The following is a 16,097-nucleotide window of genomic DNA, read 5'->3' on the forward strand; positions in this document are numbered from 1 at the left end:
ATGCGAATTATAAAAATCTTATACTTGACGCTGGCTAATGCACAAACCGTGCCAGAATCATAAAAAAAATAAAAAAATAAAGACATCTTCGTGTTTTTTATGATAAAAGGTATTGCAAAAATTGAGAAAAAAATTACATCATCTAAGGAAGTCAAAAATGTGCTTTACGACTTTGTTCTTACTTAGGATCAGAGTCCTGGTTTCTCTACACCATATTGTTAAACACAAATTGAATTTTGATATACGGCTTTTGACGACTCAAAAATCGAATGAATCAGCCATAGATGATAGAACCCACCTAAAGCTGGGTCGTTGAAACAAAAGCTCCAGTAAAAACCTGTAATGATCGCTTCAAAAGCTATCACTTTGCAAAATGAGCATAGCGTGAGTATAATCAGTGTCGGGATAAATCGATTCCTCGTACCTGATTCAAAAATTTATATTCATTGCACTTTTGATACTCTCGGTAATAGCTTGGCCGTATTTTAACCGACTTCAAAGAAGATTATTAGATTGATTATTGTTGATGATAAGTTTTTAATTTTACTAGAATACGATCTGTTTATTTAGAAATCAAACTTACTGTAAGAGAAACAGGTAGAAGATAAATTAAATCTAATGTATAAAATCCTCGTGTCGCGGTGTTTGTACTTAAACTCCTCCGAAAGGGCTTGACCGATTCTCATGAAATTTTGAGTGCATATTGGGTATGTCTGAGAATTGGACAACATATATTTTTCATCCCCCTAAATATTAAGGATAGTCCACCCCTAATTTATTTTTTAATTTTTAGATAAATATTTTTTTTTATGATACAGAATTAAAAAATATATACAACCCCTCTACGACCAACCCCTATTTTTTATTATAAATGATATACACGACAAACAGGTCAGCTAGTATTATATATAATTGTATATGTATCCAACACAGAAAATAATAATTAAAACATGTATAACACATTCATACACATTACACCAACACACTCACTCATACACACTCGTGTTACGCCTAATACTGTTTGATAAACCGGTAAAAAATTGTAATAATGTTTTTTTTTATTTATTTATTATTTAATAAACATGACAGTAGATCGGTAAGACAAGTACAATACAACATCTATACAGAAGAAGAAAAAAACAAATAATTATAAAGAACTAACAATTGTTTATTAAATGAAGGAGTAAAGTGCGAAGACAGGTCACCATCAGTGTTTTCATTGAGTAAAGAGGCGGAACAAATATTGGTTCTGGGAGGTTGAACGTAGCGTAAATACCTGGCAGGTACAATGATAAAAGTTGATATTCGGAGCAAGTTTTTTGACGTGACAACGTCTTATAATTCGATGGAGCCGGCTGCACGCACGAAAAAACATGACTCATGCGGCGTTACCTCGCTCTGAGGCGTTCCATTTAAAATTGACATGATTGTATTTATGCGTTTAAATAAATGTAACTTAATCAATCCAATTGTGATTTCCATTTACCTCCTTCTGTATATCCATACAAAATATCTATTAAACAAATAAAATTAAAATTTCCTTTTAAAAAATGCAACCATTCCATCAGTATTTTCTTATGACGTTGTCACGTTCAACTATCGTCAGTAGACCGACTTTACAGACAACCGATTTTTTTAATGACAATCTATTAAGTGACGTTTTTGGCTAAGTAAAAGTAAATTATATTTTTTAGGTATTATTGTAATCGACGCTATGACAATTTTTCTATAAACATGAATTATAGATTAGGTACAAATTGCCTTATTAAAGTTTATTTTGATTAGGTGTTATGTTTGCTTTTGTGAGTTATATTATACTTATATATTATATTATATTGAGATAAAGTACTTATGAATGTAAAAGAAAAAGTAAAAGCGTATAATTTTCAATTATTTTCCACTTAAGTAAGTTTTAATACAATAAAGGTTTCATTTTCAATTAAAACCACAGATTTTCAATCGTTCAATCGGTCTCCTAAATACAAACCCAAATTTGTCATATATTTTTGTGTCCAATGATCTAAAATATCGAAATTTCGAAAGTAAAATTTTGTATTTTTGCTTTTTGTGTTGTTGTAATGAAATCTGTGAGTAAATGTATAAATATGATTTGTTTTCGTATATAATGTAGCAAGTATTTATATTTTTGTTCAAAAATTCCTCGGAAACTAATATCTCACATCGATCATTAATATATCAAGATGTGAAATTTAAAAAAATTGGTCCCTGCGGCAGTGTAACGTTAACGCTGTCAGCATTTCCTCGCTGTATTGCGAAACTTATTCGTCGAGCGAGGAAAGCACCAGCTCTGGGGTCACCGGTATCTACCAGGTGCAAACTTAAACCTTTAAATTAGCGCCTTGCAACCCCACGGCCCAAGAGTCTACTCCAAAGGGAACAAAATCAAAGTTAGAGGAGACTCATATATTTTAGCCGTCTATTATTTTCCGCCTATAGTAGAAGTACATAATTGGAAAAGATTATTTCAGTCTAGTTACTTAATTTTAAATCTTGAATAAATACTATTTGTAAATTCGTTTACGTCAAAAAATGCAATTTAAAATTTCACGAAAATTGGCGGGAAGTTATTAACTGGTCGCGTTTGAGAGCTGTCAGTTTTTCAACATGCGTCAGATTTGTCGCCCGCCAGATTAACTAGGCTATAAATCGTATGTTGGCATTTCATGTATTGAATTTGTTGAGTTTTTTCTGTACTCGATAAAAGATAAAGAAGATAAAAGAACATCAAACATCTTTCAACCCCATCTAAAATTTAAATTAAATTTATCATAATTTGACCATAACACAGCTGATCTTGAAATCGGCCATCTTGTTTTTCTATCGCTTTAGGGTGCGAGGTCAATTTTGATATTTCAACCCCTCTCAACGAAAAATTGAGTAATAAAGTAGAAATGCGTTTAATATTCATTATTTTCTATTGTCTTTGGTTATCGCGTACTTATAGCTATTATTCGTTTGATTCGGAAAATTAGGGATATCTAGTCCCACTCCATTTTTTAACTGGAAAACTGGATCCGTGTTGTTCATAAGTGATAATGAGTATGAAGAAAATTCCATCAATTCAAAGTCAGCTTCTCGTGTGGCAACCATCATCTTCTGAAACAAAACAGTTTTAGCGACGCCACGCCGTTGCTGCAAAGTCCCCGTAATAGTGGCTCCATGATGAAGGTATTCGATCATTACCACCCCTTGGTTGTCCCAGAAAAACAGATCATGTTACCGGATGAAGGCCTTAAATTTATTCGGAGTTGGAGATGACGGTCTCTTCCAAATCGTTTTGTTTTGGTATTATAAAACCGTTTCGTCCATTGTTAATCGATCCAAAACTCAAGATCTTGCTGTGACAGACCCAAACTTTGAAATTCTCAGATCGTTGCGTATCAGGAAGCATATCATACCCAAATGCTATACACACACGTGTGTATAGCATGGCTACTTCCTATTAGAAATCTTCATTTATTCCGCTATATTAAACAGTAATACAACGATCCGATTCAACTTTTTTTAGTCTTTTTCCTTGCGTCCTTTCAGCACACCAACGTACGACCCTAGAATAGAAGAGCATGAACTCCTGTTGACCTCAAGTTTTACCAGCTCCGTAGTAAAACTTTTCAAGCAGAGATATTTTATAACCGCGCAAACTTGTTTATCGATTTTTAAGAACACGCCGCAAATTAACTATTTTTAAAAACAAAAGAAAATTTATTGCTTTTTTTTTAAATAATTCCAGCCAGTATTTATTTATTTCCAAGGTGAAATTATCACAATATCACGAATTGGACATCTTTCGTATCTATAACCTTCTCATCTGCATACAACTTATAATTTAATACATACCATTAGCTAATATGTAACAATACCTACTTATTTATTTACTTTAAAGTTGAGTCAAAGACGTTTGGCGCAACTATACGAAAACGTATAGCGACGGTTGAAGCGATGTTGTTCCTTGTCTATTAGGAGGCAGTTAAACACATGAAGCAAGTATTTATTTGGGACGTGAACAAACGTCTATTGTGTAAGTTCAACATTCTCAAGCACATATAAACAAAACTTCTATCTTTTATTAACCATAGGTTAACATATGTCATCAATAGAAAGAGTGGGATTTTAAGGAACTTCTCAAACAATTAGAAAAGGAAAGTATATAAATATTGTAGAAATTATTACGTCAAGTACCGTTAAAATGTCAAATGGAAGAGATAGGTCCACGACAGGAAATCCTACGCTATGCACTAATTTTATGCTACATGCTTTTTTTAAGTGAAATAAAATAATATAATAATAATAATATTAGCGTCACGAAGATGTGCAGCGTTTTTGTCGAAGAAAAGGGAGAGAGCGATTGAGACCGATTGAGAGAGAGTGAGAAGGGCGATTAACCTTATAGAAATTCTATTTTTAAAATTAAAATTTAAAAGGAATCCGGCTTGCCTTAGACTCAAAAAGTCGACGGCCACGGCGTGTGTCAGGCACTGGAGGCTGATTCTAGCCTTTTAGATTGTAAAATTATCATAAAACAGATACAGAAAACTCTAGCCCAGACCTAAAAAGGTTGTAGCGCCACATAATAAGGACATGAAGCTCATATATATGTATATATGTAATATTTATATACTCACAACACAAGTTACATACCGTATTATGCATTATTGAAAGCCTGTCACACGAATTCCAGGAATAACATCGAATGTCAACAGTCAACTATTAAAATGAATATAAGGAACTAAAAAACTAATCTGCATTATTTAAATATATTTTTATTTAAAGACACTCTGAGTTGTCAATTAAGTATTAAAATTTAATGTACCTTACCATAGGACTACTCGTGTACAGCTCAGTATGATGATCACATAAAAACGCACCCTCTTACACATCCCCACATTTCCACACACACCTTCGTATATGTGGTGTAATATGTCTATACATATTTGTAATTTAAAAATTGTAAATAATATCATTTAAAAAAAGCTGTTATCACTTAACTTTTTAATAAATAAATTTACGATTGCTTGAGACAGTAATGATATAAACGCTATCGATACCGTACCTATATAGAAATAATTATAAATGAAAGATGCTACTAGGTACTAGAGTAAAAAAGTTGTCAAAACAAATTGCCTAGCGGAAAACCTTTGTAAATATAAATAGTAAATAGCTATTTGTCCGCCATTCTCTGTTCCCGCCAAAACGTAATTTCGTATCGCAGATCCACAGATTATATTTGTATTTTTAAAAAAAGAATTCAAAGAAATGTGTCTCTATTAGAATGTTAATCTGCCAAACAAATATTTATTTTTAACCTATAAAAATTACAAAGGAACGGGTATAAGTTAATATTTAGCACCTATTAACTAGAGCTTATATGATATTACAATTCTAAAGTTAATTTAAACTCAAACACTGGTATCTCGCAAGACACTTCTACCGTTAAACGTTGTGAGATCCATGTAATACCAGTTCGGTTTATATTCAGAACTTAAAAGACCTATTAAGTTATAATGTAATTAGATAACCTAACAACATATTATACTGACCATATCAATATTACAAATCTTATGTGTGTTAAATAATTATAGATTGACATGAAAAAATTTTTCAGGCTTTTAGTTCTATCCACAGAACTATGATAATTTATCAATCTAATGGACAAGTAGGTGATCAGCCTCCTGTGCCTTACATATGCCGTCGACTTTTTGGGTCTAAGACCGGTTTACTCACGATGTTTTCCTTCACCGTTCGAGCGAATGTTTAATGCGCACATAGACAGAAAGTCTTGGTGCTCAGCCGGGGATCGAACCTACGACCTCAGGGATGAGAGTCGCACGCTGAAGCCTCTAGGCCAACACTGCTCACAACAATGTTATAGGGGGTCGAAAATGGCCTGAACTGCTTCGAGAAAAGGATGGTACGGCCGTGCCCCCAGATCTTAATAAATTAAATAGAACGAATTTTTATGAAAGTGTTGCTTCGGAATTAACCAAATTTTTTCCACGCATTCCCCTGGCTAAGGTATATATAACTAATGATAAACTTTTTGTACCAGACATTAATTAATTTCCAAACTATTGGTTATATAAAAGAAATCGGTCCGATTGGAAAGAAGATTAATTCACTGATAACAATATTAATAGAATATTTCTACATGACATCTCAATGGAAATGTAGATATTAAGAAATCACACAATCACAGTAAAGATCCGACGGAGAGCTTTCGGATTCGGATTGGATCTGTGGACATATTTTAAATTTCACATTTTTGTCATGCCACAATATTATTTAAGCCGTTGTGTGCATAATATGCTATATATCAATACTAATATTATAAAGAGAAAAGATTTGAGTTTTTGTTTGTTTGAAAAGAATAGGCTCCGAAACTACGGGACCGATTTCAAAAATTCTTTCACCGTTGGCAAGCTACACTATTCCCAAGTGGCATAGGCTATGTTTCATTTTCAAAAAAAATAGAGTTGATTACTAAAACTTGAATAATATAACCCAAGGTGTAAAAAATAAACAAAAAACTTTCTTCAATCGCGTGCACTGCGAAAACTATAAATGATAGAACAAAAAGATGTATTACAATTTTTCAGGACACATCACTATCTATAAAAAATGTCGCGACAGCATGTCTCTATCTTTTATAGTTACGTCACAATAAGCGACCTTTTATTAAATTTTTTTTATTAAAATACCACCGCTAGAAAAGGCTCTTTATTCGTACCAACGTTTCACATAAGCTACAATTTAATGGCATAACCACCAAAAAAGCATGGTGGATTGGTGTTCTCCTGCCGTTTCTCTTAAATAGTTTATTACTATGTAATATAACAAAAATCTTAGCCACAGCAACGCTTGGCTGAGTCTACTAGTAGTATATACGCGTCATGATATTATCGACATCTTTATATGTTTGAAGAGTGAGAGGACAGGAGCGATATTGTGTATATTATATACTTAATATTACATATTTTACTATTTTTTTTCGAAATTATCGTATTGGCTTAGTAATGTATTTATTACATGTATTTTTGTTAATAAATAAATGTTTTAAGATTTCAAATAATAATACGGAATATTCTTTCGTTAAAATTTTTGTTCCCTTTGGAGTAGAGAATCTTGGACTCAAGAGCACAGCGCTTTGGCACCTGGTAGATTGTACCGGTGACTTCAGAGCTGGTGTTTTACTCGCTGTTTTAACGAATGTTTAAAGAACTTTATTTCTCATTACAATTTTTTTTTACATGAGAAACTATATACAAACGAGATACACGTCGCCATCAGCCGTCCTAATTTTAGTCAACTAGGCTCATTTTGATATGTATCTTTAATGTTGAATTGGTAAAAAATGCTAATACTACGAATTTTAGACGGTAATTGAATAAGTATCGCAATACTACATGCCGGCATTAGGTACACTGCCACAGGGACATTTACAATTTTTTTTTGTTACAGGTACATTTTAAATTTATTTAAGTTTTCTAAAGATTATTATAACTATGTACGTTAAGATTATTATAAATAATGAAAAAGAAAATAACAATGTCTGATGAAACGCTGGGCTTAGGCTTTTTTAAAATAAATCTGTGACGCTACAGCCTCTTTAGGTCTGGGCCTCAGATTTCTGAATGTTTCATGATCATTTTTAAAGCTAATAGGCAAGTAGGTGATCCTCCAGCGCCTGACACACGCCGTAGACTTTTTTGGTCTAAGACATGTCGGTTTCCTTACGATGTTTTCCTTCACCGTTCGAGCGAATGTTAAATGCGCACATAGAAAACCCATTGGTGCCCAGCCGGGGATCGAACCTACGACCTCAGGGATGATAGTCGCACGCTGAAGCCACTAGGCCAACACTCCTCTCTTAGGCTTTTTTATTTACTAATATTTTTATTAGTGTAATGAAAGTATTTCTTTTCGGTCTTTGTTATATTTTGTGTTTGTTTGTGTGTGCGTGTCATACGCTCACAGGGTTTGAACTGTCTATGGTTCACGAGTGAGTCTGAGTTTGTCTCTGGTCTTCAATAAAACCTCATAATATAATCGCGACTGTAATCTATAATATAAAAATGAATCGCAAAATGGTAAGCGCATAACTCAACAACGCCTGGACCAATTTGGCCAATTCTTTTTTTGTAATATTCTTTGAAGTACGAGGATGGTTCTTACGGAGAGAAAATTTTATAGAATAGCAGAATAAGTATTTAAAAAAAATAAAGAATCGACTGTTAGGCGGTACGATGTTCGCCAGGCCAGCTAGTCATTAATAATTGTTTTGAGTGCTTAAGCAATCATAGTCGAAGAGAAAATCGGTTCATTCGACGGGTTATAAAAGCTAGCGCTCTAATGGGACATTTATTTTTATCCTTTTTATATTCCTGTTTATTTTGACTATTAATCAGTGTTGACCTAATTGTATGTAATATTAAAATACTGCTTCAAGTGAAAAGAAACAGTCAACGTTTCTTTGCCATTTATAACAAGCTGTTGATTTATCGTTCTAAGTGTTAAAAGGTTTCTTTGCATGAATAGGATTGTAGCTACAGTGAACCACCCTGAAAAGTTATTCAGCCCGATTGTTAGGGTGCGTACAGACTATGTAACATATTATATAACTTGTGTTTTATAACTCGTCCACATTATGTAACCTTGTTATTCAACATTATAACATAAAACAATACTGTACACATTAGAATAACAATGCAATATAACAATGTTATATAACCATTTTAAATAACAAAAGTAAAACAAAAAAACGTAGATGCTGGGTTCGTCCTAGCATACACATCAATAACATGTTATTATAACATGTTTTATAACATTCAGTGTCCACATTATCTGAAACATGTTGTATAGCAATGTTGTATAACATGTTATGTTATATAGTCTGTACGCACCTTTAGGTTGTATAAAATATAAATTTGGCGCCTTCAGTCATTATAGAATGTATCACTCTATAGTTGTCCAATCACTTTAGATCAACATGATTACTCTTTGTACCTACTTCTTTTTCCGCCATTGTCTGGTTTACAATAAAATTTAATTAACACTTTGATTACTTTAAAATACTCGTTTCATTTAACACCGATATATAAGTACAACTTCTGACCAGTAGTTAGACTGGGATCCTTTTTGATCTTCCTTCTCATATTTTATTTATGTATAAAATAAAATATGCCAGCGTTAAAGGTACACTGCCATAGGGACCAAACTTTTTAAATTTGTTTTGATTTTCTTTATATAATTTTTAGGTTAAGAAAATTACTTTCAATACTTTTTAAAGTTCACCACGTCATACTATAGGTATATATATCTACAGTATATGTTACAAGCTATATTTTTTAAAATATATAACAATTATTTTATTATTATGGAACCAACAACAGAGCTGGGGCTGCTGTGTGTTCAAATACAGGGGTTTAGGCTCCGAATATGATTTTGTCCCATTCGGTGTCGAGACCCTTGATCTGTGGGGTCCTAGCGCTATAAGGCTTTTTAAGGAAATAGCTAAAAGGTTAGTCGACATCACAGGAGACCGAAGAGCTGGCAGCTACCTCGGACAAAGAATTAGTCTAGCTATTCAAAGGGACGCTGCCAGTATCTTCGGAACCTTGCCTAAAGGAATTCCTTTTAATAATTTAGTTATTATATTTTAAGGTTAGTTATTACCAGCAAAACACCGAATTTATCAGATGAGCACTTATCAATGCTGTCTTTAAAATTGATCAGCCCAATATGTCAACCTATGGATAAAAAGTGTTTATTCTGTTATATTCGCGAACAAGAATGAGAGGTGCCTGAACTACTAGGTTGGTTTTTGCAGACGTAATTTGGAAAAATCTGCTGATTTTAAATCTTGGGAATGAATAAGGGACCACAATGTTATTGTCCTGTAATGTTCTAGTCAGTTAGTTTTTAAAAAGCTCACGAATGCGTCTATGGGTACCAAATTTAATAAAGAATAATAAAATGAGCCTTTTATTTGAACATTTCTTTTTTATTTTGGCGAAATGTATGAAATTAAATGGACAAACGCGATATTATTTTTGTGAAGAGCTGTTAAGATAAGGTATATTAAATTGCTTTGTCTTAGATTAAAACGAAGATAATTTTGCGGCTTTGAGGGACAAAAACACAAAGATGTCCTTATAATTTAGTAGCACATTCATTAAAATCACGAAGAAAACCAAATTTGTTCCAGTGTATTCTAGTAATTACCGAAATTTATCGTTGCCAAAGTACCGTTTTAAAAAGATGTGGAGGTATACAGTTCCAACCTGAAGGTTGGATCTTCAAGCGTCTAGCCTGAACTGGTCAACTGGAAGGCTCTAGAACCTGCTATCGAGATAAATGCTCAGCGGTTAGAAACATTTTCATAGCGATATTACAGCACGTTGTGTTGTAAACATATTGTTCCGTGTGATGTCTGTAGTACTTTAAGTCTAACGCTGGCCATAGACGGACCGCATGTTGCAGACGAGACCGACTGCTTTAGAGCAATTATTCCATGCTGTTCTCTTGATTGTAGTATTGGACGCTCCCACATACTACGGTGTGTTCTACGCCTATGCTTGCCTAATATTAGTACAAGAAGCAGTGTTTCTTCATCGAAATCCATCTTGTAAATAATAGTCGACTGCATTATGCGGTTGGATTGCAGTCGTGTACGACTTCAACGCGACCGCTCTAGAGCTGTCGGTCTCGACTGCAATATGCGGTCCGTCTATGGCGACCTTAAGGATAAATGTTAGCGGTTAGTTAACTTATGTATTTATTTGAATCGGTCAGCAGCTCTGAGCAGCTAGGAGTCATGGACGATTCGAGCGCAAGGAACAGTATTGATGCACTGGAGACGTGGTGTTGGATAAAGATGCTTCGTATACTAAGGACCGCTGGAAGAACTAACCAATCAATCAACGCCGTTACTTCATGTGCCCACTGACTAACCTTCTGAAAAGGGCACATATGATTCGGTGTTTAGTTTACGTTTATAGGTAAACGGACCTTTTTCATTGTCCGATTAGTGAACTGGCACAACTTCTATCATTTGTTATGTGCCTATAATAGTTAGTTAGTTTCTTGTATTTTTATTATGTTTTTCCTAATTAATTTCGTATGTTTGCTTTTTTGCTTCGTCTGTAAATTTTATTCACTTATTGTTCACTCTTGTCAATTAAGGATCGCCTGTTAGGGCAGGAGTGTTTTTATGATTAAATAATTAAATTAAAAAAGACTCAAATTCGTAAAAGACAACGACATTTTAGAAGAGTTCTAACTTACTTAGCTAGTTGGTTGGCAATGTGGAAGGAAAAAACCCACAGTTCTGGTCGTCAACACGCTGATGTGACCAAGCCCAATTCTCAAGAGTCTCCCCAGAACAAACTAGAGGGAACTGGCAGGGCAGCAGGCCTCTTACAGTGAACTGACCTTCCACAATGAAGAATACAACTGAAGAGAAGGGTTTCACTATAAGAACTATTTTAAACTATAGATTGACCATTGAATTTATAACCTATTGAGTGTTGCGGCTCAATTGTATTTCTGTGGTGGCCCGATCATGAGATTGCTAACTAAAACCACATCAAAGCTTCACCTACCGTCACTGTAGAATGATAACCTCGTATGTCAAAAACCATTTATTTTTTATTCTAGACTCGTAAGTCATTTAACTGGTATAATCATGAAGTAAGGACTTATTTATGTTATTAATAAATAAGTCCTTTATACCATCTAAAACTATGGACAAAAACACATAATAATATTTTACCGAATATTAACGAAATGAAACATTTTTTTCGTTTCCTGTAATGTTTGTTTCTCTGGATAATACATTGGTGGACAGTTTTGTTTAATTATATCTTTTGCGTTAATTTTACATAAATTTGACCGTCGTAGAGTAACGGAAGTTCTCAAGGAATATTTTTTCCTGTTTTGCAAATATTCATTCATGCTCCTCTGCTATTTATGGGTCTATGCGGAAAGAACCGTCGTGGGATAGGTGGCTTTCCTTATCTTTTTTGTTACGTTGGCAACACCACGTTAATATAGTACAGTAATCTTGAAATTATAAAGAAAAGAAGAATTGACAAAATAACTAACAAGAATTTAAGAGATAAAACAGGGTTTGCTGTATTTCTGATATAAGGCTATAAATAAATAAAAAATCTTGAAATTAATTTGAAAAAAATAAAAAGTTTTTGCAAACAAATGACGCGTAGTAAAAAAAATATTAGTGTGCATAACCACCGCGCTCTGTCTCATTCTCTCTCATTCCGCATACACTCTAGTAACGTTATTTTAAAGATTTTCTTTTAAATCCAATCCCTGGAATAAGCACGTACAAACAAAAAAAAATTTTGCAACCAGGGTTATTATAATTTTGTTTTATAGTGGAGGGGGCAAACGGGCAGATTCTGACCAGATGTTTATTTATTTACAGAAATATATACCTACATTAAGTTATTAAGTGATACCGCCGCCCATGGACAATGCCAGATTTCAGAGTGTATGCAGTTTGTGGCCCAGAGGGATTTGATTCTCGAAGTAGACATTTTGATTACTAAACAGGAATTTCAGTTTGCAATATCTAAAGTGGAATATAAAATCAGCGGCGCTACAACCTTTTAGGTCCGGGCCTAAGACTTCTGAATCAGTTTCATGATCATTTGTCAATCTATAGGCAAGTAGGTGATGACCGGCGACTTTTTGGATCAAAGATGATTATTTGCGTAAATTTATTATATACTAGCTGACCGGGCAAACGTCGTTTTGCCATGTATATCATTTATAATAAAAAACAGGGGTTGATCGTAGAGGGGTGAAAATATGGGTTTTATGTATTTTTTAATGCTGTATCATAAAAAAATAGAAATTAAAATTTTTGTCTAAAAACTAAAAAAAAAAATTAGGGGTGGACTACCCCTAACATTTAGGGGGATGAAAAATAGATGTTGGCCGATTCTCATAGATACCGGATAAGCACAAAAAATTTCATCAAAATCGGTCAAGCCGTTTCGGAGGAGTATGGCAACGAAAACTGTGACACGAGAATTTTATACATTAGATATACGTTATTAAATTTAATAACGTATGATATGATATGTACGATACAAATAATATAAGAATTGAACAAATCATATGTTTAATAATGTAAAATGTAAAATTACTTTAAAGACAAATTTGCGCGCCATTGTGTGTGGCAGAATGTGCGATGTTTTCCTTCACCGTTCGAGCGAATGTCAAATGCGCACATAGACAGAAAGTGCACAGCCGGGGATCGAACCGAAACAATACTGTTCTGCAAGGATCTAACTTTAATTCCCAAATTATCAAACTCATGAATAGGACTAATCTTTGGACAAGCCATAAATCAGCCATTGTTCACTATAATTGAGTTCATGAATAATTTACGCATTTAATCAATCACTGTTGATATGCTTCAATAGTGGGTAACTGAGACAATAGAATATAGATAATAGAATTATCAACAATTTTATACCGCAACCTTATTTTATATATATTATAACCGCGCAAATATCATTCCAGAGGTAGTGAATTCTTTTCCATTGCGCTTTCAGTTGCTGCAAACGACCGAACGAACAAAACGAACGAACTTATGAAAAATCAAATGTGTCAGACAGAATGCTGATCTATTTGTTCCAAGCCTTGAAGCACTGAATTATTATTACATTTTTATAGAACATGGGGCAAATGGGCAGGAGGGACACCTGATGTTAATAGATACCGCCCATGGACACTTTCAATGCCAGAGAGCTCGCGAGTGCGTTGCCGGCCTTAAGTTATTAGTAATTTTATTAAAAAACCCTGTACAAGCCACGAGATGCGAAACTAAAGTGCGTGCATGATGGTAAGTCACATCCTGCAAGAGGCTGTGTTGGTTGAATAGACCTGCAAAAACTGAGGAACATCATAAAATCTAAGAATGATAAGCCAAACCAGTCAAACTAGCGTTGTAGAACAGGGCTTTGGTCCAAGGGGAATAGGGGTCAAACGGGCAGGAGGCGCTACTTTAAATAAAAGTGTTTTAAATTACATGCAAACTACCAGACACGGCCAAGCGTTGCTGTGGCTAAGGTTTTTGCTATATTACATAGTAGCAAACTATTCAAGGGAAACGGTAAGAGAACACCAGTCATGGGGACCATGCTTTTTGGTGGTTATGTCATTAAATTGTAGCTTATGTGAAACGTTGGTACTTTCAACACACCATCTGTTAGAATTGTGACTGTCAAATAATTGCAATAAAATAATATTGCGGGTATAAATTAAGATGTAAGCTATCTTATCTTTTAAGTTAGATCCAACTGCACACGGTGTACAAATTTGATTGAAATCGGTTTAGTTGTTTAAGAGTCCATAGCGGACAAACAACGTGACGCGTAATTTATATATATTAAGATAAATCTATTAAATGTTTGCATATTATCATTTGGAATTGGCGGTTTTTGTAAGTTACCTTGTGAACAACTTCATCGTTCATTCTAGAATTCTTTCACCACTATTAAGCTACATTATATCTGAGTAATATAAACTATTTTTTATTTACTTTTTCTATTATTTTTTAAAGGGACAGGGACCACGTTTTTTTTTTTTAATTTTCTATTTATCAATTATTATATATTATTATTACTATGTAGGTTAAGAATATAGTATATAGTGTATAATTGTATGTACATATATATTTTTTTAAATCATAGTCACTATAACCTTTTTAGATCTGGGCCTAAGACTTCTGAATCTGTCGCATGATAATCAATCTAATAGGCAAGTAGGTGATCAGCCTCCTGTGCCTGACACACGCCGTCGTTTTCATACACCATCCTTCCTCCACAGACTCTCTTTTACTGTCAAATGTGAGATCATTGAAACAGTGTAATTCGTTTTCTATCTATTAAAAAATAAACATCTTTCGAATAACATTGTTACAAGTACCTAAACAAATCTAGGTCACGAACAATAGAACAAGCTAAAACAATTGAACAACTCCAATTGTTCAGCTGGTCACGTAGTGTATGCAGTTTGTGGCCCAGAGGGATTTGATTCCCGGAGAAGACATTTTTATTACTACACAGGATTTTCAGCAATACTTACGGTGGTATGTAAAATCTGCGGCGCTACAACCTTTTTAGATTCCTCCTCAGATTTCTGTATCTGTAAACATTTGTCAATCTAATAGGCAAGGTGATCAGCCTCCTGTGTCCACGCCGTCGACTTTTTGGGTCTAAGGCCGGTTTCCTCACGATGTTTTCCTTCACCGTTCGAGCGAATGTTAAATGCACAGACAAAGTCCATTGGTGCCCAGCCGTGGATCGAACCTACGACTTCAGTGAAGAGAGTCTAGGCCAACACTGCTCTTCTGTAACTACTGCTAAAGTGGAATAGTTTAGGCTTATTTAAAAAATTTTTTTAAAGACAATTCACACCAATTGACCGAGTCCAATACTAAGCTGGTGAAGCTTGTGTTATGGGTACTAGGCAACGGATATACATGCATATTATAGATAGATAGACATATAAATACATATTTAAACACCCAAGACCTAAGCACAACACCAAATGCTCATCACATCGATGTTCGTCTCAGCCGGGAATCGAACCCGGGACCCATGGATTCGCAGTCAGGAGTACTAACCACTAGACCAATGAGTCGTCAATTGAAATGTTTTTATAAAAATTGGGTAAATGAGATTGGCAGCAACGATATCTTCTTGTTGTAATGTGTAAGGATATATATTATGCAGACACAACTTTTACTAGTTTATTTCACTTACCATGTCTATGGAGATTGGCGTCTATTTGACAGGAAATGAAACCTGAAAATAAATAAAATATAATCAAAAATCTAAAAGTTGTTTGTTGTTTTTGATGTCTTTTGGCGCGTATTAGGGAATAATGATGACAGTAAATTTTTACGATGCGCGCACACCGTCACTAAAAACCGACACCCTGATGTTAGCTATAGTCAACATTTTAGTTTTTTTATTATATTTAAATAAACCTTATTATTACCGTACCGTATAAAATACCTTTTTTCTATTGTTAGTGTTGTTATTTCT

At 34.1% G+C, this 16,097-nt stretch overlaps 1 protein-coding gene across 3 annotated transcripts in view; it reads right to left on the minus strand.

Moving 5' to 3' along the window:
• Positions 1 to 16,097, minus strand: part of LOC125061829 (diuretic hormone 45) — an 85,159-nt gene that overhangs the window by 15,178 nt on the left and 53,884 nt on the right. For all 3 annotated transcript variants that reach the window (XM_047667443.1, XM_047667444.1, XM_047667445.1), the window contains exon 2: positions 15,813 to 15,854. In XM_047667443.1, the coding sequence (XP_047523399.1) occupies positions 15,813 to 15,815 (3 nt within the window). In that variant the 5' untranslated portion in view covers positions 15,816 to 15,854. The remainder of the gene's footprint in view (positions 1 to 15,812; positions 15,855 to 16,097) is intronic.

Source organism: Pieris napi, chromosome 24, assembly GCF_905475465.1.
Source record: "Pieris napi chromosome 24, ilPieNapi1.2, whole genome shotgun sequence".
Lineage (NCBI taxonomy): Eukaryota > Metazoa > Arthropoda > Insecta > Lepidoptera > Pieridae > Pieris > Pieris napi.